Here is a 27,730-nt window from a genome sequence, read left to right on the forward strand (position 1 = left end):
CTATCTAAAATCCTACTATACACAGTTGCAAAATATTCTGCTGCTTCATGATTACTATGACTGTTGAGTCTCATTAATATTGGTTAATAATTGCGCTAAACATCTCTTGGTTTGTAAATCATCTTGTAAGATTAATGAAAAAGTTCCATCTCTTAATGGTTCGGGAAGCAAAGTTCCTAATGCTTTTCTTGCTTCAATATTATCAGAAAGTCTTAAATAACATCTCACAACATGTTTTAATAATCTACCTGAACTATTTGAGTTTTGTTGATTGGCTTGAGGTGTATTGGTGGTTGTACTAAGTTGTTCAATCATTTTAGCTAAAACTGTGGCTACAGTATGGAATCTTTCATAAGTGGTACAAATATAACTTAAACCTTGATCATCAACAAGAATCTTTTGTAAAATGAAAATAGCAACTGTTTTGGATAATTCAGATGAAATCTCCATAATATTTAAACATAAAGGTACTATTTCAGTAGTAAGTAAGAAATTAATAACTTCTGGTGTATCATTTTTAACAAGAGCACCTATCACTCCTAAACTTGTTAATCTTAAATATTCAAATGATCTTTGTCTTGCATTAGTTGATAAAAATGGATATAAATAAAGTGGAAGATTGGCACTTAAAAATAATCCTCTAGTTTGAACATTTGATGCCACACATTGTAATAAAGCAAGAGCATTACAAACTCTATTGGACACAGATGCAGTTAAGGTTGGTGGATTTAAATATGGATATACAGTCGTGATTTCTTCTAATAAAACCGTCATAACACCAAATGAATTCCATAATACTAATGCTAAATCATCATATTGTTCACGTTTCTTCCCCAACTCCAATAATGCACGTTCTCTATTAGTACCAGAAACTAATTCTGCTATCCATTGGTATATTTGCTCGTCGTTTAAGGCTCTATTATTAGTTGATGGAGCTGATTCTCCTACTGCTATGGGATGATTATTATTGGTTTGGTTGATGACTGATGTAGCCCCTTGATTTTGTATTGCCTTATGCATCTCTTTTCCTATGGTATTTGATTGATCTAAACCACTTGCTACCACTTCGAACTGATCTGGATATATGAAAGTCTCTAATTATGTATTATGATTCAAACAAATAATAGTAATAGTTCTTCAGTCCTTTCTTTCTTTATAATTGGCAGTCAAATTTTGGACTCAGCAAAAATCTTTTTGTTTGAGGTCGTGCCAATTGTTCAATTTTTGATGCTCTAGTATGGGGAAGTAGAATCTAATTAACTTGACAATATATCTAGTTAAATAAACCTCTTATGTATTTAATATAGTCGACTAGTTTGGTTTTAGAAGATGTTGATAGCAAATTGGGGGGTTTTAAAATACTGTATGTTCTCTATGCTGCCTATATTTTATTCAACATTTGGACATGTTTTTGCAAATAAATTACTGCGAAATGGTAAAACTTTGTTATATTATGCTTAATTTGACTTTACACATAATATTCACCTTACCCAACAAATCTACGAAGAACCTATATTTGATTAATGATGTTCAAAAATTGAACTACTTTTATATATTGAATTACAAACAAAAATACTATACAATAATTCTACAATTTTAGTCCTTTCCATCAATTTCGTCATACTTATCTATTCTGTCTTCTGCTTCATCTTCATCACTAATTTTAACACCTCCACTGACTGAAAATTGACCTCCAGCATCTATAAGTTGAATATCATAATACTTGGTAGCAGTATTGACAATTCTTTCTGGTTTTTCAACATCTTCTTCTAAAGGTCCTAAACCTGGTCCATAAGTATCAGCAAAACCCCAGGCATAAACAAATCCATCATCAGTAATAGCAAATGAATGATGAGATCCAGTACCAATTTCTTTAATTTTAACTTCCTTTTCACCAACTCCAAATATTAATTTAGTTGGTACAGGAACTGATCTAGGTTGACCATGAGCATCTTTAAATGTTGATTCAGGTAATTTATCCTTTGGAATACCAACTTCTTTCATATCATATCTACCCCAAGAGAAAACATCTCCAGAATCAGTTAAGGCAAGAGCGTGGTGTTCACCAGATACAATCTTTACAATCTTTTTATTTGAAAGAGCAGGAATTAAAGTTGGTTTGGTGATTAAAGAACCATCTTCTAATTCACCATTAACATCAGTCAAAGCACATTGACCATATTGGTTTAATCCCCATGCAAAGACTTGATAATCATGATCAATGGCAAAACAATGGAAATCACCACTAGCAATATATTTAATATTGTATAAACCAAATTGTTGAGGTTCTAAAGTACGGAAACGATGTCTTTCAATCACACGACGTCCTAATTGAAATTGTTGACCATTACCCCAAGCATATACAATACCTTTAGCATCAAGAGCTAACAAATGATCCTTACCACCGGCCAATTGGACAATATTTTTCAATTCCTTTATTTTTAATGGAGTTCTTTGTAATTTAATTTCATCTCTCAAAAATCCTAATAAACCTTCATTACAACGGAAACAACCCCATGCATAAACATCACCATTATCATATAATACAGCACTTAAGTTATCAGTAGCTGAAACTTGAACAATCTTGGACCCTTTAATTTCAGGTAAATTTTCCACTAATTTTGGAGTTGATTCTTCTTCGTTTAATTCTCCATCTTCATCATCATCATCTTCAGCTCCATCAGCATCTCTCAAAACTTCTTTTGCTTGAGATGTGTCTCTTCCTAAAACTCCACTATCATTACCACCCCAAGACCATAATCTACCCTTACCGTCTAATGCTAAAACGTGCATACCACCAACAGAGAAATCAACAATTTTGGTATCTCCTAATACTTCACTGGTCAAAAGTGGATTTAATCTTGGTCTTTTGACTTCTTTACTTTTAGGTCCTAATCCCAATTCACACATGGAACCGGTACCCCATACAAATATGTCCAAAGGTTCAGATTTACCTTGAGGATATTCATTCAAATCGGGTAATTTTGCATATGAATGTAAAATAAATGATGAAGTCGCAATTGATTTCAATCTCTTGTGTCCATTCTTCTCGGTCGAAGCTTCTGCTTCTCTCTTTCTAACCAAACCAACCATTGTATAGTTATAAGTTCTAATTCTTACAAATGTTATAGTCAATCCAGATCAAATCAAACTTATATGAAAAACTGGAAAATTATGTCGGCCCATTGCGACACGACATTTTGCTAAACAATGTCGCATATTTACAGTTTCCTATTTTAGCTACAAGCAGCAAGTTTTAACTATGTTATATCATTAAGGGGTATTTTGTATTATTTTTGAATGGTATATCTAAGATATATAAGAAATGAAACTAATTTAAAGGATTATGACCAGTTGTGGTATAGCCTTGTTTTTTATTTCTCCATTTGTTAATTGATTCTACTAAGAATCTAGCGGAGTTTTGCATAAGATAACCAAAAGATCCAATTGCTCTGAATAAAGCTAAAATTGCAACAGACCATAAGATAAATGCTAAATAAGCATTTCTCTTAGTTTCACCTGGTTCATAAACTTGAAGCATTGTCATAATGAAAATTAAGTTTGCTAGCATCCAACATAACACGACTTTGGTTCTTACATTTTTGGCATAATCTTCACCTTCCATTGGAGGTTTAGGTGTATGAGTGAATAATACCTTTCTGTTGGTTCTCTTAGCACGAATGTTATATAAGGTTTCCAAATAAACTTCATCAACATTAACATCAACCACAGTTGCTTCGAATTCTCCTTTATCATTCTTTTCAATAATATATTGATTTGTTTTATCTTCTTGAGGATTATTATCACCTTTAGTACCCCACGAAACATCATGAGTATTACAAAAGGCAAAGATTTGTAAAGTACAGGTATACGATGGAATCATTAAAAAGTATTGAAGTGAACAAGTAAGCATATGCCATGGATCTAAGTATAAAATTGACATAAGTGTGTAAAGACCATATGTTGACAACATGGAAACAACAATAGTTACTAAAACATAAATCGATGAATCACCTATACCATATTGATGAATAGTGTTAAAGACAAAGTAGAAACCAACAATTAAAGCATATAATGCACAGACTGTTAATAAGATAATCAATGTCTTGAATACATTTCTAGAAGCTTGTGGTCTGTTACCAATAGAAACAATGAATAAAGATGTTAAAACACAAATGCAGAGATAATTGAACAAGGTGAAGATCCAAAACCCTCCACGACCAAGAGTTTTATCATCAATTAAAGATCCAGTAAGGAAATAGAAAGTCAAGTAAAAGTTACTCAAAGAAAAGAATGAAAAGATAAGTGTAATGAATTGATAAATAAATTCAACATGGAACCAAAATTTTCTGGCAAATGAATGGTCAGTAGCCCATATACGAGTGAAATTACGTAAGGAATATAATGCAGCAAAGAAGGCACCATTAATCCAACGTCTTCTTTGAGAAAGGAATTCTGAAATTGATTCTGGAACATCAGTTTCTCCAGTAGCCAGCTTAACGAATTTAAGAACCCAGTTTTCATTCTTTTTAGCCACCAACTCCCAACATAAAATACGATCTTCAGCTAAGTACATATTAGCTTCAAAAAAGTTGGTTTTATTATTCTGATTTTCTTTGTGATGATTATTAAGTAAATCTTCTCCCTTGAAGTAAGATGCTAATGGACCTGTACTATCTTCATGATTTTTCAACGCTATGTAACGATAAGCTGATAATGCACCTGGTAACACGGAAATATATCCAAAAACAGATTCTAAAGGTTTATCGAGAATGTTTGACATTTTATATTCAAAATTTTGTGATGCTACTAATGGATTGGTTAAATTGATCCATCCTTTTCCTTTCATAGCTTTGATTTCACCTGCTGCACCGGCAACATTTGAATCACGATCAAATGCTTTCCATAAGTTATATAAGGCATGATTATCTGGTTTTGTACCCACATCTAACAAAACAACGACATTTGGATCTAATATAGGACAAAAGGCATTAAAAAGCCATCTATGTGAATTAATCTTCTTTTGATTTCTTTCTTTAAGACAAAACAAAACTTGAACTGGTGCTAAGTTCTTTTCATCACCTTTGAATTTTAAGTTTTCATCAATTGAAATTTGGGTGGTATATTCGAATAAATGAGCATTTACACTTTTGTTGTTAACATATGGTCTTGCCAAGTTTTCTTGATAACAACCAGTTGCAGTTAATAATTGTAAGACGGATTCATTAACTTTATTTCTACCATCAGCAACAATAATAACTTGAATTTTCTTCCAACTGTCTTTACCCCAAACCTTAGATTTGGTTCTTGAACATAAGTGTGCAACATTTTTCATTACACCATGCATAGTTCTGGCAAATGAAGATTCATCTTCATTATACATGGTAATACAAACCACAAGTTCAGTTTCTCTACCATATTTAGCTGCTCTTAAGGTAAAACCATCATTAACAAAACTATCAGGTTCTGAAGTACAAGCAGTATAAGTCATATTAGCAAACTCTCCGAAGGGTGATTCAGTTCTTGTTATTACCTTTTTTAATTCTTCAGGAATTGGATTTTCCAATACCAAATTTCCTTTAGCACCACCCACTAATCTAACTTTTCTTTTAGTGATAGTCTTTTCTCTCTTTGGAATGAATCCATTGTTTATGTTATTCATTAAATTTCCATCAATAGAAGTAGTAAAGTATTCACTTCCATTATGATGGGCAGATCCAGATACATAAGAAGAACCACTATAAGCAGTTGAATCAGAATATACTGATCTTGCTTCCAATTGATGATCCTTTTGGTAAGCACCATATTCGTAATCTTCATCTCTTTTGTCTTCATCAGCTATAGTAGCTTGATCGTCATCTTGGACGTTTGCAGATGCAAAAGTTTCACGAGAAAAGATTGGTTGTGGAGGTGATAAGAAACGTTCACTTGATATGTTACTTCCCCCATATTGAGATCTTACTGGTGATCCATGAAGACTTTCAATATCATTCTCATCATCTGAAATTATGATTTCAGTTTTTCTTTGTCTACTAGGGGATTCTCTTGATGTATATTGTGCTCTTGGAGTCATACCATTTTCATATTGTAAGTTTGGAGCATTACCCAAGGAGTTCTTATTCCCTATTTGAGCACGAGCAGTACTTCTAGCAAATATGTTTGGAGAATGTCTCTGTGGAGTATTCAGAGGAAATGCAGTGAATTCTTCGTCATCTGAATCAGATTTCGCTAATGGTTGAAATCTCTTTGGTGATGCTTTATCACTGGTGAAAGCTGCTGTTGGTAATCTTGGACCGTTGTCTCTAAACGGATCTTCATCCTCGTTGTACGGATTCATGACTGTTTAGTTGACTTCTAGGGTTTACAAATAAGAAAAGAGAGTTTTTAGAGTCCGATTTCTCAACTTATAATGTTTTCAATTCCATCAACTGTTTTGGTTGCACAAATATTGTTTACAAAATTTCCCAATTAGGAAGCCTAACATTAAATACCATGCAATTACACAAAAAATATATATGAAATTTATAATTAGAAGTAACGAATGCTTAGGGCAGTGCTTAAGACGACAGAGGAGATTTCTTAGTTTAGCGAAGAGTAATGTTAGTAATTAGCTTTCGTGTAATCTCACTTCGTTTATGGGTGAGATATTCTTTCTTTCTCTTAAATACATTCTTCAAACTCTAAAATTCGCAATTTATTATCTAAAGTATAGATCAAGTTTAGTAGATTGAATTCTAGGACAGTAGAAACCTTTGTATTGATCTTTTAAATTGCTTTAGCTTGGTAAAAATCATCAACTGTTACTATTTTCGTTATAACATCACTAATAAGCAGTATAAAATGGATCCAATGCGGTTATCCGCTTAGAATTCGCAGCAGTTTACAAAATTTTGATTATCACCAAAAAAAAATATGATCGGTAATAAACGTTTGTAAATCATAGTGATAAGATACACCCCCAAAGCTAGAGAGATGGACGAGAGTGACGAGAGTACTCCATTCTACATCCATTCCAATGGCTCAAGCTCATCTAGTACTCAAGTTCTACAACCAAATAACATATCATCACAAGTATCGAGTGTGGGATTTAATAACCTTAAAAAGTTGAATACTAATTCCTCACTGATTTCCACCATTAGTTCAAGTACCACGAAGAATAATGCATTGACAAGACTATTTACTAAGAATAGATCTAATACAAATCTAGCACCACAGCCGATTGAGTTCTCCGAAGCTGATGTTACTGGTCATGACAGTGACGATGATTTGTCAACTCTAACCTCGCTTGAAATAAGGAGAACACCTTCATCACTCTTCAAACTTCCAAAGAATAAACTAAAATTTGCAACAAAGCCCAATTTGAATAAACCAGACTTAACAATACAGACGGCAGGTCATCATGGCTTGAAGGTTTCAAAAAAGATCCTTAGTTCAGGTCTGTTTGACGATGCTCCTAAATCTTTGAGAAAAGCCTCTGTCACATCACCAGCATCTACTTTTCATAACCTTTTCCACAGGTCTAATCAAGGCTTTATTGATGGTCAAATTACTTCATCATCAAAAGAAGAATCTCCTACACAACTGAAGTTGAATATCAATCCCTCCAGAACTACTATTTCACTATCTTCAAACAGATCAAACTCTTACGTTTCTGACAAGAATTTTGCAAAAATATACAACTTCACTGATCCTGATTTTTCAGCTGAGAGTTCAGATAGTGCTACTGAACATAGTTCATTTCATGATATTCATAAGAAATTGATGTTGCCTACGGATCAATTTATCCTGAATATGACTCACAAACATAATGCCCAAGAGATGGGGTTAGGTATAGTTACTGATTTTGATTACAAGAACGAATCCTACAATAAGTATATTTTAGAATTTAGCAAAACGAATGCCAAGTTTTTCAATAGTCTTTTGAATCTTTCAAAACCTTTGTTCACTCCAACTCAACAAAAGAAGTTAAGTAATGGATCAACTTACTCCAATTTAGGATTTTCAGTGGAAGATATATCAAATTTCATCAAAGATAATTACCATTCAGATATGAGCCAAGAAAACCAGTCAACCAAATATGCAAATCGAAAGAAACAGAGTAAAATCCCTAAGTCAAATTCCTCCACTTCATTTTCATTGGATATAGACGTTGCAGAGCCTTTTGATGAATTTGCAATAAGAGAAATTTCACTGGATTTGTTGACATTCTTCACCAAGGCGATGATAATATTTCAAAGAGACTCAGTTAACTACGATTTTCCAGGTGATATTCTAAAAAGTGAAATAGTACCAGCTAAGTCAGAAGCAACCAAATCCCTTATCAAATCTTGGCTTCGCATATGCCAGCAATGGGACTTTTTCAATCAACGGATTAGATATCATTTGATAAGTATATTTCATCCCTTACAAATAAGTTTTCGAGAATTATCTACACAGCGGCTAACAACAGAAACTACAAATATCGAAATTGAGAATTCTCTATTATTAGCATTTAGAGATGTCATAGTTGTTCCATTTTTGATTCATAGGAAACGCCAACATGAAGAATTTAACTCTAATGAAATCAATTTCGTTAAGGGAGAGGAAAATAAAATTATAAAGGAAGAAATAAGCATTTTGCTAAAGAATACAAGACTCTTACGAAAATTAAAAAGTTGTCTAGGGATTCTCATGTCGAATACACATTATGAAACAGGAAATGTGGACGGAGAACAGCATATTCGAAATGAAGTCTTTTTCAACGCTTATGTATGGTTATCTAGTTTAAATTAAAAATGATATTTTTTTTTTCTTTTCCAAATTTGTTATATATTCTTACTCTAAAATACTATAAAACTATAGGATTTATATAAAGAGAAAGTATATAACTAGTTGAGGGAGAGAAAGGTTAAAAATAAGAATTATTTTAAACTTAAAACTCTCTTGATTAGATGATAAAGTAGCTATTTTGTAAGATTTGATTGAAAATTGAAGATCAATCTAATGATTTATTTAAAGATTATGAATGTAGAACGATACCCATGATGAAATAAAAGAAGAGTTGAGCGGTAAAGCTGAACCTTCTTTTTGTAGGATGTATCGTCGACGTCCTCGTAATTTATGAACAGCAAAGAGGTATCGATTGAGAGAGATTAATTGGTTTTTATCCAATTCTGGATTGGCTATTATAATTTCCCATGCTAATGGAAGTGTGATTCCCATTTTGGTCCATATTTGGCGACTTATAGAACAGATCTGAGTAAGTAATCGATATCGGTTGATCACAAAGTTCACAATTACCTGATTATAGTAGCTGTAGGTGTATTCGGTGTCCTAGATTCACTCTATGTATCTCTTCAAACCTGTAGGGATCTTGTGCTTTGAATGAAGATAGTTTAGACCAAAATTCTCCCCATTCTTCTTCATTTATTTGTATCTTTTGTGTCCATTTCCTTTTTGCCAACTGGCTTTTCGGAAAAAAAAAAATTACTTAGAGTAATACATAACAAATTTGCAAAAAAAAAATATATATATATATTGGAAAAAAAATAGAGAGCGACCTCTATATAATTCACTCCATTTATTTCTTTTGTAAGGGCACGATGATTAGCAACTATTTGCTCCTTATATCCATGTAGAGCATTTCCAAATGACCGGAGATTGGGCTATTTTGATATTATGACCTGAAGTAGAGCGACTATTGTTAATGTCACCATACCAATCAGTATCATAATATACAAGGATATCAAATTTGGGTGTTTGACGATAGAACAGGCCAAATTCAAGTGAGATACTAAGATATCTAAGAAGTCTTTTCACAGCTTTGAGATGGTGGCTTGTAGGATTTTTAATTTGTTTTTCCAAATTTGTTACATTAGAACTGCGATAAGTCGGAAAAAACTAATATTAATACGAACAGTATTTGCTAGAGAATGCAATTTGACGATGATATCATGATATATACTTTCTCTTTATATAAATTCTATAGTTTTATAGTATTTTAGAGTAAGAATATATAACAAATTTGGAAAAAAAAAATCATGATGTTCTCTATCATCAGCAGGAGTAGCTTCATCGGATATCTTCGAAACGTTGATTAGGAAGTAATGTGGATTGCACTGGATTAAAATCTTCGGGGACAAGGTCATACGAAGCAAAAAAAGACTTGACTTGGTGCAATTAGTAGCAGTAAGACCTTTTGGACCATCTGGTAACTGAGTGATATTATTATGCTTTAAGAATTTGAAGCAGGTGCCTGAATCCTATATTTAGTAATGTGTCAGCAACACAGCTTTGACATGTTCAATTTCATCAATGCTAGTTCCAGTAATGAGAAGATAATCAACATATAGTGCAATTGTAACAATTCCAGCAACAGAATGGCGAATGCATTTTTTTTTTTTCCAAATTTATCATACTCAAATTTTATGAAGTTTAAAACGAATTTGGATGTTGTAAATGGATATAAGGAGTAAATAGTTGCGAATTATCATGCCATTACAAAAGAAATAAATGGAGTGAATTATATAGAGGTTCATAATCTTTAAATAAATCACTAGATTGATCTTCAATTTTCAATCAAATCTTACAAAATAGCTACTTTATCATCAAATCAAGAGAGTTTTAAGTTTAAAATAATTCTTATTTTTTAACCTTTCTCTCCCTCAACTAGTTATATACTTTCTCTTTATATAAATTCTATAGTTTTATAGTATTTTAGAGTAAGAATATATAACAAATTTGGAAAAAAAAAAAATAGAGGTCACTCATAAATCATGAATGGAGTTATTCATTGAAAATGGTCACTCATAAACCAAATAACTCCATTTATATTTCTAAATTTATAGAATATTAAATAAATGTATATTTCGAAAAAAAAAAGATATTATAAAAAGAAATTAATTATGTGCTAAACTGAATTAGTAATAAGGGGTAATAGGGGCTATTTATCCCATATGGAATTAATATAAATAGACCTAGATATTCCCTTCCTTTGTTTTAAGTGTATAGATATATAGAATAACAAGTATAATACATACAAATATGTCTTCTATATTTATTTCAAAGGTTGACATTGATGACTACGCTATCAGGTTTAAGGCTGAATCTCAACACTAGAAAAAAAAACGAAGCAGTTGTAATGTTCGATTAAAGGTTTCGACTAAAGGGTTGATTCCATTGATAAGGAAGTGGGTAGCTTAAGGCCAGAAATGGACTTGTTCACCCTTGAGAACCTGCTTGGAATCAATTTCGTAAGAAGGAGGTTACATGAGATAAAGATCCTCTACCAAATGGGTATTAAGTACGCTATTTAACATCAATCTGATGGATGATTAAAACCAGTTGAGCCAGGATGGATACCAAACGTACTGACTCGTATCTAACTACTGGAGCAAAATTATGCAAATTATTTCTTTTGCAATGGCATGAAGATTAGCAACTATTTGCTCCTTATATCGATTTACAACATCCACCCAAGAATCACCTTACCAAAGATGAATATTTCCAGTCGTGGGGAAAGAGCTTGATTTGCTGCATAGTTTGAAATTACAAAGCTTAAGAATCAGAGACTCCACTCCAAGAAAAGCCAATATTGGTAGCCAAAGATAAAGAAAGACAATTGATACATAATCCTGCTCGAATTAATAATTGGACCGGTTCTATGAAAGTCAATCTAAATACATTCAAAAGTAGAAGTAAGTGTTGAACTTTTACAATTGACCGTTTGGTCCTATAGTCTACAAGTCTAATTGTAGATATACCTTTTATGTATTTATAACTGCTTAACCTCTATAAAAGAGATAAATAATCTAAATATATATAAATGATCCTATTTATACCTCAATGTCCACTCGTTCCTGCATATAACATACATGTGGAACTATCTAGAACATTGGTAGCGTATTGTAGGACAGTACAATCCAAATATGAATTACCACAGAAGTAGTCATTACAACATCCTCCCTTGATTCATATTTTCTCTGGCTCTAATAGATCCAATGATCTAATTTAGTTTACCAGTAAACTTCTATCCCATTTGTGTGGAATTGAGATAAAACATAAGCACCTATCACGTCAGATACTTCAAGACATTAGTATGTCTTCTTAAACAAATGCTCAAAATTAGCAATACTATAGCAATACCATTATCTGGCTTTATAGGCTAAAGTTAATTCTTGTCATTTAATTGAGTGTTAATTTATCCTTTATCAGGCTTTACAAATTAACTCAATACTCAAATCATAAGACATAGTATAAATAACTTAACGAATTCCTCCCTTAATCTTAATTCCATAGAATCAAGAACTTTTGGATTGAAGGAAAATAAAAATATCATATACTTTTTGCCATGAATATTGTGCGATGATCCCAGAACTATACCAAAAGTATTTATGAAAAGCAATTCGATGATTGAAACAGAGGTCGTGAGGGCTGGGTAATCCTTGAATGATACAGGAAGATCTTGGTACATACCAGAGGATTAGTAACTCTCTTAGGCTCTGAAATCTGAATCCTTGGACATATCACATGTATGATAGTATAAATAAATACTTAAATAAAACAAGTAATCACGTAATCGGTATGAAGGATAATATACTAAGAATGATATAACCGATTGCGATTTTAAATGACTCTGACCCAATCTGATAACTATATGATTTGCACCAATAATCATATATCTTTCATTTGGAATGAATGATGGAAAAGTAATAAATTTCCCACAAAAACATCCTCCCTGAAGCGAAAACGCCATGGAGGTAGTACCATAGAAAGAAAGGAAAATTCAGCAAATAATAGGATAAGTGGATCATACGTAGGAGAATCAATTCGTAGGGCAACTGAGATTCAGTGATGGTACCAAAACAGGAAGGATAACCAATCACATATATAACCCCAAGGAGATCAATACCTTGGGTAATAAAAAAAGGAAGGAAGTTGGTCCTGCTCCATAATCAAACGGGAGTTGGCGACCAAAAGCCTTATATTGTATAGCCACGTAATCAAGACGGGAAGAGATGTGAGCTACTCTCACAGTACAGCATACGAGTTTGGAGAACAAAACGGGACGGTATCCATAAATTCGCAAAAATGTAAACCCATCTGATTTCGTATTAAGCCCCATGTCTGCATTCCAGGTGTTCATTATCAGTGTAAAAACTGATCTTCCAGTATCCATATCCTGCTTACTTGCTTATCCGGAAATCAGAAATAAAACATATGTAAAATCACCTCACCACATGAGGCTACTTGACAATAGACGCAGTAAATAACAAAAGGATATCTGTGGTACTCAACCAAGCCGAATAAGTACTTTCAAAGAAAGACTCTCGCATTCCGCTTGTAAGAAAACGGAACAAATAAATGCAAACATATTATTAGAAAGAAACTAGGCAATAAACATTGCAGTTTAAAATGACTTCAAAATTCATCTCTGATGAGATGGCATTAACCATACATATTTCGATGCAGTTAAAATGACTTCAAAATTCATCTCTGATGAGATGGCATTAACCATGCATACTTCGATGCAGTTAAAATGACTTTCGGAGAACATTTGCCGGACAACCAGCAAATGGTGTCCTGGGTGGAGACAAATGTTGCATTAACCACACATATACCCATGCTGGACAATGACTTAAAATGAGCCAGACAACCATCAACAGGTGTCTTATAAAAAGGCGGGTTTGGCATTAACTATCCATATGTCAATGGGTTAAAATGACTGTAAAAATAATAATATAAATTGTCGGCATGGAAACAAAATGGTGATGGGTAGTTCCCCACGAGCAAAACCAAAATAAGGGAAACAACGCATGAGGAGGGAGATAAGAACCAAAATTTGGTCCAGCTTAGTTAGGAAACAATAGCATAATGTTAAAAAAATTGTACCAAAATATACCGACAAATGAAAAAAACTACTGTTTGCAAAGGAAATAACCGTAATATCCAAGCGAACAGTCAGATGTATAAGGATCATAAAAACAAAGCATCCCTGATAAACAGAGAGCCGTACATGCAATATTGATAAATGTACCGGTGACTAACACTATTATAGGTTAGATTGATATAGGCAAACGAGTTCGATACAAGAAACGAGATCATGTTGCAATATCGTCAAACGTAAAATAAACTGGAAATGTTTAGACAGCGAAGTAGATATCAGCCAGAAATCAGTCAACATTAAATAGATTGTTCCAGCAATGAACTGCCGTATGTGACCATCAGGTGAAAAGCATTGTAGAATAAAGTCTCACGGTGGATCCGAGCAATAAATGAGAAGGGCTGGAATAATGAACGTTTCAGTATAAATGGTATATCCTGTGCTAGGAAACAAAATACTTAGTACCAACAGGAAAAACAAGGAAAGCATAAACGGCCAAGTTCCATTATAGCCAAGGCATTGCATCAACTAAGATAACAAAATCATATAATGGACGATTTCTAAAAAATAATTTGTAAACACTGATGGGTAAATGCAAAATAGTATACAAACAGCATGTATAAAACGCAAACAGTAAGACCTCACACAGGTCTATACAAAAATATGTTCAGGAGTTGGTGAACTCAAAAATATAAAACATAAAGTAACGATATGTGATCAATTCTCAACACCATAAAGAACCAATCTGGGTCCAAGTGTAGAATAGTAGTGAGTGGGTGAACTCAAAAAAATAATAACCTATTTCTCAAAAAAAATGAGAACAAAAACTAGCACGAGCTGTCTGAACAAGAACATACGTGATAAAGAAAACCCTTATAGGCTTGGATAATAATGAGTAAAACTAGTCGACTTAAGCATTAGCAAGGAGTAATCAGCGAAGTTTAATACTCTTAGACATAAGAATATACCAGGATGAAAGATACACATAACTGTGAAGATCCTAATCCAACATCAGAGGATTCGGGAAAGATTTGTAACAGCTTGGATAGATAAACGAGCAAGCCTGCTAACAACTCACAACAGAGAAAAGTGGGTGAACTTTCTCAAAAAAATATCATAAACACCTTGCATTATACTTCAGCAAGACTGTTATAAATAGTTATCAAATAAAAGAACTTATAGAAGTTAATATTTGGAAACGAACTTTGATAGGATTTATATGAATCGTTTAAATAAGACCTTGGTAGGCGAAATATAATCCCATATCGATTCCAATTGGAATCCATCGTATAAGAAGAACCTGTCCTCAGATATAGCTCACGAGCAGTACCTGCATCGCAGCAGACTGAACTCTGCTAGTTTGGGACAACTGTAAAAGACTGGTGATGATATGGTAGTCAAACTCATATTTCACTTATAAGTTGAATATGTGCTGCTCTTATAAAAAGAGTATTAAAGCCATCTGATAAGTTCATGTAAAAATATAATTGAAATAAACAAAACAGACCACATGAGAATAAACAACAAGGAAGGAAGCAACTGCAACTAAGGAAAATCATATGCATGTCAACAATAACCACATCATAAATAGTGCTTGTATAGACAAAAAGCAACTAAGCCGAACCAAAATGAATATTTTCATACATCCAGTATTCAAAAAAATATTCACTATAATCAAAATAAAAACTCAACCATTTCCAGAGGAGAAATGAAAACTATAAAGGAAATTGCATTGGGCCTCATAATAAGTAATCAACAATAACTTTTCTTGTTCAAAATCATTGGTCGAAACTTGAACCTAACACTATGGGTATAGTGACATCATTATTTCGGTTTGCAAGTAAGTGACACTTATAATTTTAATGTTCCACTAGTCAGATACTTAATATCAGTTAGTCCTAATGCATCCTATCAACACATTTCATTCTCAGCAGCTAGTAAGGAAATAGGTTTGGATCAACGGGTTTCTAAAACCGTGACCATTTCAAATAAAAAGAAATTCACAATAAAAATTTTCAAAGTATTCATGATTGAAATTCTCTTTAACATCATAAGTGAACGTGGTAATAACAGGGTAAGTAATGAAATAACTCTTAATCAAAAGGATTCATCATCCTCCCTCGACGGCCATCCGTGTAATAAAATCTAACCAAGTATTCTGTCAGATCTCGGAAAACCAATTGAAATAAACCACGCCACCATCAAGGAAATCAAAACCAAGACTGCGACCAGGACCGAAACGACTCTGTATAATAAAGGCTCATAACTTGTTGAACTTTTACAATTGACCGTTTGGTCCTATAGTCTACAAGTCTAATTGTAGATATACCTTTTATGTATTTATAACTGCTTAACCTCTATAAAAGAGATAAATAATCTAAATATATATAAATGATCCTATTTATACCTCAATGTCCACTCGTTCCTGCATATAACATACATGTGGAACTATCTAGAACATTGGTAGCGTATTGTAGGACAGTACAATCCAAATATGAATTACCACAGAAGTAGTCATTACAACAGTAAGAAAAGCCAGTTGGCAAAAAGGAAATGCTTACAACCACCTGGACACAAAAGATACAAATAAATGAAGAAGAATGGGGAGAATTTTGATCTAAACTATCTTCATTCAAAGCACAAGATCCCTACAGGTTTGAAGAGATACATAGAGTGAATCTAGGACACCGAATACACCTACAACTACCATCATCAGGTAATTGTGAACTTTGTGATCAGCCGGTATCGATTACTTACTCAGATCTGTTCCATAAATGGGAATCACACTTCCATTAGCATGGGGAATTATAATAGCCAATCCAGAATTGGATAAAAACCAATTAATCTCTCTCAATCGATACCTCTTTGCTGTTCATAAATTACGAGGACGTCGACGATACATCCTACAAAAAGAAGGTTCAGCTTTACCGCTCAACTCTTCTTTTATTTCATCATGGGTATCGTTCTACTTTTTTTTTTTTTTTTTTCCAAGTTTGTTATATATTCTTACTCCTAAACACTATAAATCTATAGAATTTATATAAAGAGAAAGTATATAACTAGTTGAGGGAGAGAAAGGTTAAAAAATAAGAATTATTTTAAACTTAAAACTCTCTTGATTTGATGATAAAGTAGCTATTTTGTAAGATTTGATTGAAAATTGAAGATCAATCTAGTGATTTGTTCTACATTCATAATCTTTAAATAAATCATTAGATTGATCTTCAATTTTCAATCAAATCTTACAAAATAGCTACTTTATCATCTAATCAAGAGAGTTTTAAGTTTAAAATAATTCTTATTTTTAACCTTTCTCTCCCTCAACTAGTTATATACTTTCTCTTTATATAAATTCTATAGTTTTATAGTATTTTAGAGTAAGAATATATAACAAATTTGGAAAAAAAAAAAAAAAAAAAAAACAATCTATATCAATAAATAACTAATTTGGAAAAAAAAATTTCATATATATTTAATTTTATTTTATTAATAAACTACACTAATTGGACTTAAAAGTTGATGATGTTAACCATGTAATTTGATTTTCGATAACCCTACAAAGCTCATTCAAGTCAGCATCTTGAAAGTGTACAAAATGTATTTTCTGCTCACAGATTACCTTTCTCATATGAATCCATTGATTCAACTCAAAATCAATTTTCGAACTTTTGGAACCAATAGTCAAATCATAAGAAAATGAGCTGTACAATCTGTATTTCAATCTCTGTTTTTCTTTATCGAAAAGATCATCTCTGGCTAATAATTGCAAAGGATCCAATTTGGGATAATTACAATGAACTGCAAAAATAGGAACTTGGTTGTTCTGGCTGAAACTTTCTTCCTTGACCTTTTCAAGGTATTCAATTTGTTGGTCTATATCCAATGGTTTGCTTTGTTCGTCAAATAAAGGCTTGATTACCACTTCTTCGAATAGTTCATTATCCTTTAAAGGATTCATTTGTCCCATGGCTACACCTTGAAACTGACTATTTGAATCAATGTAACCTATGGTTTTTATAAAGGATTTCAACTGATAATACTTTTGTTTCACAACTATAGCAGCTGCAACGAAGGTATCTTTATCACCTTCACCCTGTTCACCTAATGACATTAGCTTGTAATATAAATCAGGACCATAAATATTATAATATAATGCTAATAATAAAGTCTTACCATGAGTCCCTTTGTTTACAAAGAATTGACCCGACTCAGTAGATAAATCAGGTATAGCACCTTCTAAGTCATGATATGGAACATCTCCTTTGTTTTTTGAACCGCTTAAATTAGGTTCAGCTCTTGATGCAACGTTTAACGGAAATCTGTTATATCTAACCCTATGTGACTCGTTTATATCTACTCCAGCAATCTCGTAAAATTTTGGAGAAATTGTTCTGGACCAATAATCGGGCCATGTAATCATTCCATAATGCTTGTATAAGCTACTTCCAAAAATTGTATCTGGGTTCGAGAGAACAATATTGTCAGAATCCAAAAGCAAGACGTGTTCGAATGAGGAAGCAATCAAGGATAACGCTTTGAACTGATAATTAGCAAATTTCTTGTTCCACTCACTATACACAGTTTCTCCTAATGACTCCAGTAAAAGAACACATTTTGCGTTCATTGGAGGTAATATGGTGTCACAGAAATCCTTCTCATTTTCGTAATCGTTTGGGGATGGAAGGAGAATTTCAACTGGCAAGAGAGAACCAGTTTCCCTAAGACCAATCAACGACAAGTATGACAACCAGGAAAATCTGCCTCCACCTATCATCACTATACCCTTCGTACCCTTTTTGTATGCATAGCTAGGAATTTCAGATGGTAATCGCTGGAGAACCATTTGGTGCTTCAATTTTAACTCTTCCAAGGATTTCTGGCCAATGAAAGCTTTTGAAAGTAATGCTTCTTTTGTATTTCCTTTTATTGATTCAGAAGTATAATCTATCATTTTGTACAATCCTTCTCCAAAGTCATCGACTTTGCATTCTTCTAAGACTTGAAATATCTTAGTCCAAAATCTATGGGAAGCAGTCTCCGAATTACTATGATAATTTGGAGATGACAATTTGGGTGGTAATATTGGCTCTGATGTAGCATCCATTTCCACTCTTGAAAGCAGTGCTTGTGATTCTTTTTCCACATTGTTGATATTCCCTTCCTTAGATGGTTTTAATTTATCATTGTTTGAGCTTTGATAGCTTCCGATGGTTGTATCATCATTAACTAACTCCGGATCACTAACAATTAGGTATTTAGAAGTCAAGAACAAAAATGCAATTATGAATACCGTTATCAAGACCCGTAGCCTTGTTCTCGGTAGCCTCTGGAGAACCATGAATGTTACACTTATTCCTTATTAATACTATATCTGGATCAACTAACGCAACGATTTTTTATTTTCATAAATAAAATTTGAAGACGCGAAGAATTTGTTTTTGATTATTTTGAGTAACAATAGAAAGTAAAATCTAATAGGCTCTATATTCAGATTCAAGTCATATCAACATAGATAAAGGTTGATGGCATATGACGAGTACAATATAGCGACAAATTTTGATACTATATAAGAAAATGTCATATAACGGAATAGGGTTGCAAACTGCCAGAGGATCGGGGACATCTGGTAGAGTTCAAAAGAACTTAACTACATCAAAAGGCTCATCAAAAGGTCATTATGAATCTCGAAAACAGAAGAAAGTATTAGATAAAGTAAAAGAGGCAAAGATCGAAAATGATATAAATAAGGAAAAGGCTAAGCATGATATCTTACAACATAATTACAAACGAGAAATCGATTTAAAGTGTGCTGAGCTAAGGGACAAGCTAGAGGATGAAAGTGAAGATGAAGAAACCATATTAGTCAAGTTAGATGAATTGCGTAAGAAGTTAACGCTGAAATTGCTAACTACAAAGACTAAAGAAAATTCCATAGAAAAACCAGAAATGGATGAAAAGGTTAATAAGTCAGAATCAGCTACATATGCTCCACGATATCCAAAATTAAATAAAGATAAGAGGAGTGTACGATGAACTTTGTATTTAATAGATTTATATATAGATAAATGTATTTACGTTTAATGAGTCACGATAATCAATCATCATTGACTTCTCTATCGATCGGAGCATGTATAATTTCGTCTTGAGTTGCTGAATCGTTTAAGCTGGAACTTTGATTAGCTTCAACTTCGTGGTCTTCCAGAACAATTTCCAGCTCAGGTTTCTCACTCTTATTCTCTTCATCTGCTTGCTCTACCTTTTCATCTGTGATGATTTCTTTCTTGTCTAGTTTGGTGGTATCACTTTCCAATGAATGAGTGGTAATAGGTGGTTCTCCCTCACCTATGTCTTTATCATCCAATTTACTTTCATCATTAGCTTCTTCTTCATCTATTTCTACTTCATTGCCTTCTTCTTCGTTGTTACCTTCTTCTTTTTCAACTTCAGCAACATTTTTGGGTTTTTGTAAATCATCTTCTGGTTCTTCTTTTACGATATCTCCCGCTGAAGAAGGTTCATTAGAATTTAGGACGTTCTTAGGTTCATGTAATTCATTTTGATCATCGTCTGCCATTAGCACTTTCTCATTGGAATTATCCTCCGGAGTGGTAATTTCATCAGTTGATTCCAAAGACTCCTCTTTAGGAATATTTTTCTTAAACGATACATCCCAAAGATTGTAAGTATGCAATTTAAATTTCAGATCTTGTTCGATATTAACTGGTTCTTTTAAGGCTTTTGGAAGCTTTTTTCCTCTTGGTCCTCTAGGTCTAGCAGCTGTTTTCCCTAATTTAGTAGACTCTGATGTTGGTTCATTCACCTTTTCTTCTTCCTTGGATTGTTGATCACTTGCACCTCTATTAAGTAAGGGATTAACCATTGCTGGATTTACCATCCCTGGCATTGGCACTCCCATTCCCATCATACCTTTTAAACTTTCAGCAAACTTCATTTTGTCATTTGACAACCTATCCTTCTTGACAAAATCACTAGGCGATTTTGAGAGTGGTTGTAATGGTGTTTCCTGATTGAACATTTGTTGGAAAGCTGCAATCTTTGATGATAACTTCTTTGGCTTTGGTGGTGGAGGTTTAGGTTTAGAGCCAGCTTCATGTAAAGATGAAGGTTTTGATGGTCTCACTGGAATCTGTGGGATTGTAGCTTCTTCTACACTAGATTCGCTAGTATGTGAACTCTCAGTAGTAGTTGCGGTCTTGTCGGTTTGTTCGTCAATCAGATCCGTATTACTAGCATCTAACAGAGGTGATTCAGCATCAGACCTGTCAACAATATGCGTTTTACCTATAGGACGTTTAGATGGCCTAATTGGTATTGATGGGATAGAACTGATGGCTTCTTTTGTCTTGGAATCGTCAATTTCTGCAGCTATATCTTCCTTTGAATCGGCTTTATCTGTGACTTCAACTTCAACTATCTTGGAATCATTTTCAACAAGTGGTGTTTCTTCGACATTAGAAAGCCCAGGGGGTGATTCATCACAATCTTTGGTGAAGGTTTTTGTTTCTTCTTCATTAACCACCGGTTGCTCTCCGGCTACCAGTGTAGATTCTCCTTCCTGTAACACAGTTTCAATGTCATCATTGAATGATGTAGCTGACTCTACGCCAGACAAATCGTCTACATCATCTTTAAAGCTAACTTTTGTATTCGAGTTTCCAGGTGTCGTTTCTCCATCGTTCTCCACTTTTGGTACTTCGGTAGTACCTTGAATTTCTTTTTCATCATCATCTTCTTTCTCGGCATCTTCGTCTTTCTCAAGAGACGAGTCAGGTAACTCTGATGTCAATGCTGAATCTGATTCTTCTTCGATTTGCTTCGATGTTAAATCACTAGATTCAACTTCTTTCACATTATCTGTTTCAGCTGGAACATCTTCATCAATGATTGGGGTCTTAGCTGGTCTTTCGGGAATAGATGGAGTTTCCGCTTTGACTTCTTCTTTTGTATCTTCAAAATCAACTGCTGTTTCACTATCTTTACTAGGAGTCTGACTTGGACTTTCAGATTCAACCTCCTCCTTCCGGGTTTCTGTTTCAGCTGAAGGTTCATTCTCTATAACAGCAGTTTTACTTGGTCTTGATGAAATAGTAGGAGTAGCAGACTTTGTATCTTCGGTCTGGGAAATTTCAATGGATTCTGGAGCTGGCGATTCTGGTTGTTCGGATGATTCAGACATTGTAACTTTCTTTCTATTAGGTCTTTGAGGGATAACAGGTTCTAAAGAAGTAGTAAGAGAAGTATCCAGCAGTGAAGAGGTGACCTTCACTAACCTTTTTGGTCTTCTTGGGATTTCTGGAGTCGATTCTACTTCATCCAGCATTATTATGTTGTCAATTGATAATATAAATTAATTTGAATGTTTATACTGATCTAAAGTGTTTTGATTTTTATGCGGAGCAACGTTTTTTTTTCGTTTCGTTTGGTTAAACAAAGAATTGTTCACTTATAAGCCTTAAATCAAAGCTTTAAAGATCCCATCAAAGGCAACTACTAAACTACATATTGTATACTTAAATATGATGATAATTATTATGTAAAATTATGTTGTATTAATAACTGAACTCACTACGGTTATGCAAAAATATATTTTTAATCTAATCTAAGAATAGTTTAATCTGAAGATATCATTAAAGACATAGTATGAATTTCCATCTGGAATCAAATGGAAAACTTGGGAATAACGTTGAGCATTTTGTTCTTCATCGATTAATAATTCACCAGTAACCATAACTAAAATATCACCACTTGGAGAACCTGGTTGAGCATCTAAAGTTGAGATTCTATGAGCAACTTTTTGGAATGGTAATTCAACTAATTTTTCAACAATATTCTTAGCACCTTGTAATTGAGAAGTTTCAAAGGTTAACATAGATTGATCTCTATATAAGTTACCTAATTGGGTTCTATCGCTATCGAATTGTTGATAGTAGAAGGTACAGAATTCTTTTGCAACGGTATTGAAATCGACTAAAAAATTGATCCTAGTTAGTATTGATTCTTAAGATCTAACGATTTAGAAAACATTAATTGATAATGATGAATCATATCGATTCAACAATCATTTGATACATACCAGACATGATGATGATTTATGTTATTGAATACAAGATCAATTTGATTATAAGTCTACACTGTATAATTTAGAAATCGTCTTTTGTCATTTTGTGTTGTCTGTAAATAGAAAAAAAAACTTAAAAAGAACATCTGGTATGTAAATTACGCGGTTCATTCTAATATATACACGTAAGGAATAATTTAGTATTGATATAAGATGTCTATTTCATAAGATCAATATGCCAAGAGCAAGATAATTAAACGTGTTTCAAGATTAACTACAATCCCTGAAAACTCAAATCGATGTTGTTATCTTTATTATAAAAATATTAGGCATTATTATTATTATTTTTCGTTAAAATGTATGTAGTAATTTAAATCAAATCCAAACTATAAAAAGTATGTGTATAATATGAATCGAAACTAAACCAATTGAGAATAATCTTTCAAGATACCCTTCATATGTGTATTGGTGATCTTTCCTCTTCTAGCTTTCTTTTGTTTCTTTTCTTGTTGTTGAGGTTTCTTTTTAATTAAATTTGGATCAGCTCCAGTTGGTTTCAATCCTTGATCTATTAAAGCTTGATATAAATTATCAGCTTCAGGGATTTTAACTTCGGCCCACATCTTTTGATATTCATCATCAATTTTACCTAAATTTCTACCTTCATTTATCCAAACCATTCTTGGAGCATTTTCCTTTTTATTTCTTAACACCAAGATTTTATTTTGTTTATCTAAAGAATCAATAGCTGCTATACATCCTGCCCAACCATCTTTTAAATCTTTAACAGGAGTTCCTTTAAATGTGTTTTGAGCCTTTAAGAAATTCAATAAATCTTCCGGAGATTTTATATTATGTAATGAAACATATTCTAAAGTTTCATTTTCCGGATCATATTTAATCCTATCAATCTCTTTCAAAAGAGCTAATAAAGTATCATTGACGTCCACTGATAAATATGATTGTAATTGACTTACAGGTATAGGATAATCATACTGTTTAATATGTTCGACAGCTAATAATAATAAAGTAGATAAATGAGATCCTGATATGTCTGCATTAGCCAACTTCTGACGTTTAAGGATATCTGTAACAGATTCAGTAGGTCTTTTAGTAGCACCAGACTTCAACGGAGATGAAACATTATTTAAAGCTGGTTTTGGAGTGGCAGGGGTTGAAGTTGAAGGTTGAGGTTTGCCAATGATTGGTCGTCTGGCAGCAAGTACTGACGGACCATTTTTGATCTTATTTTTAAATGCAGATAATTGAGCTGACAAGTCCGACATCTCTTGAATATATATATATTATGATATTACTTCAAAGAGAAGAATGAACAATGTAGATAAGCTAAAGAAGAAAGGAATCATTAAAATTTAATCAATGATCAATTTCTATATCAAATTTAGCATAATCATTTTTCTAAACTTAAAAGTTACCCGGATTTTGAAAATTGAAGATAAAGAAAAAAAATTTTAACAATAAATTTTCACTATAGATTTCTACTCTTTTCTTTCTTTTAAAACTATGGGACCTTTTTAAAGAACTATTTTGTATCATTATTATTAATGAAATTAGCATTAACATTGGAGCTAAATTTGTTAAGAGATATGAATTGGTGAGTTTAAGAATTTTCTAGATCAATCCATGTTAAGATTTAAGGAGAAGTCTTTTTATCTTTAACCCAGCTTTAAAACCATCGCTATTAGAGGTCGCCGCTTGATTCTTTGGATCTTGGCTGTGCTGATCCATGAAATGGTGATGACCTGAAGTCTGGAACATTTTTAAATTAAGAGTAAACATCATAATCATAATCATAATCATAACAATATTAATAATACATTTATTTTGAAAGAAATGAGGACGAGAATTGAAACAAAACAATAAAAAACACTATATAAGTAAACACACTAGTAGATAATAAAACAACACCGGGTTGGGAGGGGAAAGCAATCTGAAAACAATGATATTTGGGTATCAAAAATAGAGTATAGCTAAACAAAAGGTAGCAAAACAAAAACGGAATAATTTTTCTATACAAAAAAAACATAGTAAGCAGCATAGCATATGTATTGACCATAGGATTAATTATAACCTATAAAGCCAAATAATTTTCACCAATTCTTCCTCTTCTGATTCTTTCTCTTCTCATATAATCTTGGAATGGATCGAATAATTCATCATTAATGATTTTATGAACCAATTTACATCCATCTTTGGTATTTAAATCAATAATTTTAGCCCATTGTAAATTCTTATACATTCCTGAATCAGTTAAATCAATGATTAAATCTTGTTTATAATCGGATGCATTGAATGATTCATTCATTTTATATAACGAATTTTCTTCACTAGTTTCATCTTCAACGTATTCTTCTTCTAATTCATCATAAGATTCATAATCAGTAAAAATCATTGAAGAATGAGTATGTCTATCTTTATTAATAATTAAATTCTTTAAAAACTTTTGAATAGATGCTTTATTTAACCAAATCATTGATGATAAATTAATATATTTTAAATTGGTAATGGTGAATTTTGAATCATTTAAAATCATATTAGTATAATAATTATTATAATAATTAAAATCTCGTTGACTATTCTTAGCAATTAAGGGAGATTTTGAACCATGCATTTTAATTATAGCCGTTAATAATTCAGTTTCATTTAATTTAGTTAGATAAGAATTATTAATCGATTTTAAATTTAAATCACTTAAATAAACTTTACCATCTCCTTTATTAAGATAACTTATATCATTAACCGTTTGAGGTAAAGGAGGTAAAAGACTATTATATTTACGAATTGGTTTTGAAAAAGTAGTTATGGAATAAACTGAAGATGCAGCGGAAGAATTGGATTGAGTAGATTTGAATAAATTTGATTGGAAAAATGGAGGAGGAGGTTGTGATGAAGAAGAAGTCGATTGTTGTTGTTGTTGTTGTTGTTGATAAGAAGGAGTTTGAGATTGTGACAGTGATTGAAAGGAAGAAGATGGTTGAAATTGCTGTTTAGAATTGGTAGGTAAATTAACATTACCATCATTTAATAATAAACTCGTACTACAACCACCATCTAAAGTTGATAAATTATCTCCATATTCGCTAAAATAATCATTTAAATTCATAATTTCATCAATTTTATGAACGATATCTTTAGGATAATTATTCATTAAATCAAAAGTTTGAAATTTATATACCATTGCTCTACTAATTTCATAATCGATTGATAATGATATATTAGCTAAATTTAATGATACCACATTTGGACATAAATTAATTAAATGTAAAACATAACCTACTGGAATATCTTTTGAAGTTGAATAATTTAATAAGAATTTATTGATTAAAGGATGAGGAGATGAATTTCGAGTTAAAGCAGATGATTGAAAACGAACTGATGATGAATGAGAATGAGAATTAGCATAAGTTAATAAATCACTATGATCATTATGATGACGGAAATGATGATTGGCAGCTAAATTTAAATATTCTAATTTAGGAGGATTTGATTTTTTTGATCTTTTCTTTGATTTAAAATATTTAAATGGTTTAAATCTTTTATTTGGAGATGATGAATTAAAAGATTTATGAGATGATGTAGTTGAAACTACTGAAATTTGAGAATTTGATGAAATTTTAGTTAAACTCATTGAAGTTCCAACAGGATGAATTGAATATAATGGATTATTTTTAAATTTCCAATCTCTCCAACCTGCTAAAATTTTATCATTTATAAATTCATCTTGATCTCTTGAATTTGTATTATGAAGATCTTCATTTGAATGATTTACTTCTTGAAAATCAATTTCAATATTATGATTTTGATTATTAACATTATTATTTTCTTCAGCATCTTCATCATAACCAGGTTTTATATTAGATAAATCAATGGTTTTAATATATTGACCAATTTCCAGATTTAATCTTAAATAAGATATAAATTGAGCAAATCTATAAGTGGAAGTGAATTGTAAATCTTGGTAGTAATAAGGTTTAGCAAAATAATAGAATAATTTATCGGTATATAGACAAGCTTTATAATCTGATTTTGAATCAATAAAGAAGAATATTAAATCTATGATTTCAACTGGTAAATTTTTAAATTGTAATGGAGGAGGTGGTGGTGGTGGAGGTTGAATGATGATATTATTATTGTTAGTGGTAGTAGTTAAGGCCAAACTTCCTGATATAGATGCATTTGATGAAGAAGTAGCAGCATGAACTGCTGCTGCGGCAGCTGCTGCAGCAGATAATGTAGTTGATACATTTGCCATTAAATTTGGATTTGAAAGTCTCATAGATAATGAACGACTTACATCACTTAAAAGGGACTTATATTTCATTTTAAAGCTATTATTACCTCCATTGTTGTTGTTGGTAGTGTTAGTGGTGGTGGATGGACCTGAAGTGATTAATTTAGATGAATTATCTTTATTGGTGGTTCTTTTTCTTAAGGTAGCATTTAAGTTATTAATTTCATTTTGACTTAAGGGGATTAAAGAATGAGTTTGATAATCATATCTGGCGTTAGGGTTCAACAACGACCTATAAGGAGGTAAATAGCTATGAAAATCGATTGATTCTGATTTTATCATGTAGAAATCGAATAGGGGTGTTTATATATGGGGTGAGTGAGTGAGTGAGTGATCTTATCTGATCCAGGATAGGAGGCGGTTTGAATTGCTCTCTCTGTGATTGATTTATATTGGTGTTATTGGTATGATATAATCAAACGATAAGGGTGATGGGTGAGTAGGTGAGATCAGTTGATTGATTATTTGATGTAACGGA

General features: G+C 32.4%; 10 protein-coding genes across 10 annotated transcripts; 2 read left to right on the forward strand and 8 right to left on the reverse strand. All coding sequences in view use genetic code 12, as the record gives it.

Moving 5' to 3' along the window:
- Window positions 1-54: 54 nt before the first annotated feature.
- On the reverse strand, window positions 55-1,020 carry DFJ63DRAFT_336942 (CCR4-NOT core subunit; the record flags this gene model as incomplete). The annotated part of the gene is made up of 1 exon (XM_064908452.1): window positions 55-1,020. One exon carries the CDS (start codon window positions 1,018-1,020, stop codon window positions 55-57), a length of 966 nt encoding a protein of 321 aa, XP_064760393.1.
- Window positions 1,021-1,511: 491 nt separating this feature from the next.
- DFJ63DRAFT_214681 (Ran guanyl-nucleotide exchange factor) lies at window positions 1,512-3,212 on the reverse strand. The gene has a single exon (XM_064904089.1). It carries the CDS (start codon window positions 3,091-3,093, stop codon window positions 1,597-1,599), a length of 1,497 nt encoding a protein of 498 aa, XP_064760394.1. The 5' UTR covers window positions 3,094-3,212; the 3' UTR covers window positions 1,512-1,596.
- On the reverse strand, window positions 3,213-6,655 carry CHS1 (chitin synthase). The gene has a single exon (XM_064904090.1). It carries the CDS (start codon window positions 6,335-6,337, stop codon window positions 3,332-3,334), a length of 3,006 nt encoding a protein of 1,001 aa, XP_064760395.1. The 5' UTR covers window positions 6,338-6,655; the 3' UTR covers window positions 3,213-3,331.
- Window positions 6,656-6,972: 317 nt separating this feature from the next.
- On the forward strand, window positions 6,973-8,772 carry DFJ63DRAFT_314821 (uncharacterized protein; the record flags this gene model as incomplete). Its single annotated transcript, XM_064906432.1, has 1 exon — window positions 6,973-8,772. The coding sequence occupies one exon, from the start codon at window positions 6,973-6,975 to the stop codon at window positions 8,770-8,772; it is 1,800 nt and encodes a 599-aa protein (XP_064760396.1).
- Window positions 8,773-17,360: 8,588 nt separating this feature from the next.
- Window positions 17,361-18,965, reverse strand: MNN23 (Mnn23p; the record flags this gene model as incomplete). Its single annotated transcript, XM_064905212.1, has 1 exon — window positions 17,361-18,965. The coding sequence occupies one exon, from the start codon at window positions 18,963-18,965 to the stop codon at window positions 17,361-17,363; it is 1,605 nt and encodes a 534-aa protein (XP_064760397.1).
- A 352-nt stretch (window positions 18,966-19,317) lies between these two features.
- Window positions 19,318-19,925, forward strand: DFJ63DRAFT_214841 (U2-type spliceosomal complex subunit). The gene has a single exon (XM_064904092.1). The coding sequence runs from the start codon at window positions 19,436-19,438 to the stop codon at window positions 19,892-19,894; it is 459 nt and encodes a 152-aa protein (XP_064760398.1). The 5' UTR covers window positions 19,318-19,435; the 3' UTR covers window positions 19,895-19,925.
- Window positions 19,926-19,955: 30 nt separating this feature from the next.
- On the reverse strand, window positions 19,956-22,202 carry DFJ63DRAFT_314824 (uncharacterized protein; the record flags this gene model as incomplete). Its single annotated transcript, XM_064906433.1, has 1 exon — window positions 19,956-22,202. The coding sequence occupies one exon, from the start codon at window positions 22,200-22,202 to the stop codon at window positions 19,956-19,958; it is 2,247 nt and encodes a 748-aa protein (XP_064760399.1).
- Window positions 22,203-22,341: 139 nt separating this feature from the next.
- NTF2 (Ran GTPase-binding protein) lies at window positions 22,342-23,160 on the reverse strand. The gene is made up of 2 exons (XM_064904091.1): window positions 22,956-23,160; window positions 22,342-22,849 (listed from the first exon to the last, which is right to left on the reverse strand). The coding sequence occupies exons 1-2, from the start codon at window positions 22,960-22,962 to the stop codon at window positions 22,482-22,484; spliced, it is 375 nt and encodes a 124-aa protein (XP_064760400.1). The 5' UTR covers window positions 22,963-23,160; the 3' UTR covers window positions 22,342-22,481.
- Window positions 23,056-24,407, reverse strand: DFJ63DRAFT_214845 (transcription factor TFIIE subunit). Its single transcript, XM_064904093.1, has one exon. The coding sequence runs from the start codon at window positions 24,224-24,226 to the stop codon at window positions 23,360-23,362; it is 867 nt and encodes a 288-aa protein (XP_064760401.1). The 5' UTR covers window positions 24,227-24,407; the 3' UTR covers window positions 23,056-23,359.
- A 625-nt stretch (window positions 24,408-25,032) lies between these two features.
- Window positions 25,033-27,534, reverse strand: DFJ63DRAFT_336950 (uncharacterized protein; the record flags this gene model as incomplete). The annotated part of the gene is made up of 1 exon (XM_064908453.1): window positions 25,033-27,534. One exon carries the CDS (start codon window positions 27,532-27,534, stop codon window positions 25,033-25,035), a length of 2,502 nt encoding a protein of 833 aa, XP_064760402.1.
- Window positions 27,535-27,730: the final 196 nt, after the last annotated feature.

The sequence above is a fragment of the Scheffersomyces coipomensis genome, assembly GCF_036884675.1.
Source record: "Scheffersomyces coipomensis strain NRRL Y-17651 chromosome Unknown DFJ63scaffold_6, whole genome shotgun sequence".
Taxonomy (NCBI): Eukaryota; Fungi; Ascomycota; class Pichiomycetes; order Serinales; family Debaryomycetaceae; genus Scheffersomyces; species Scheffersomyces coipomensis.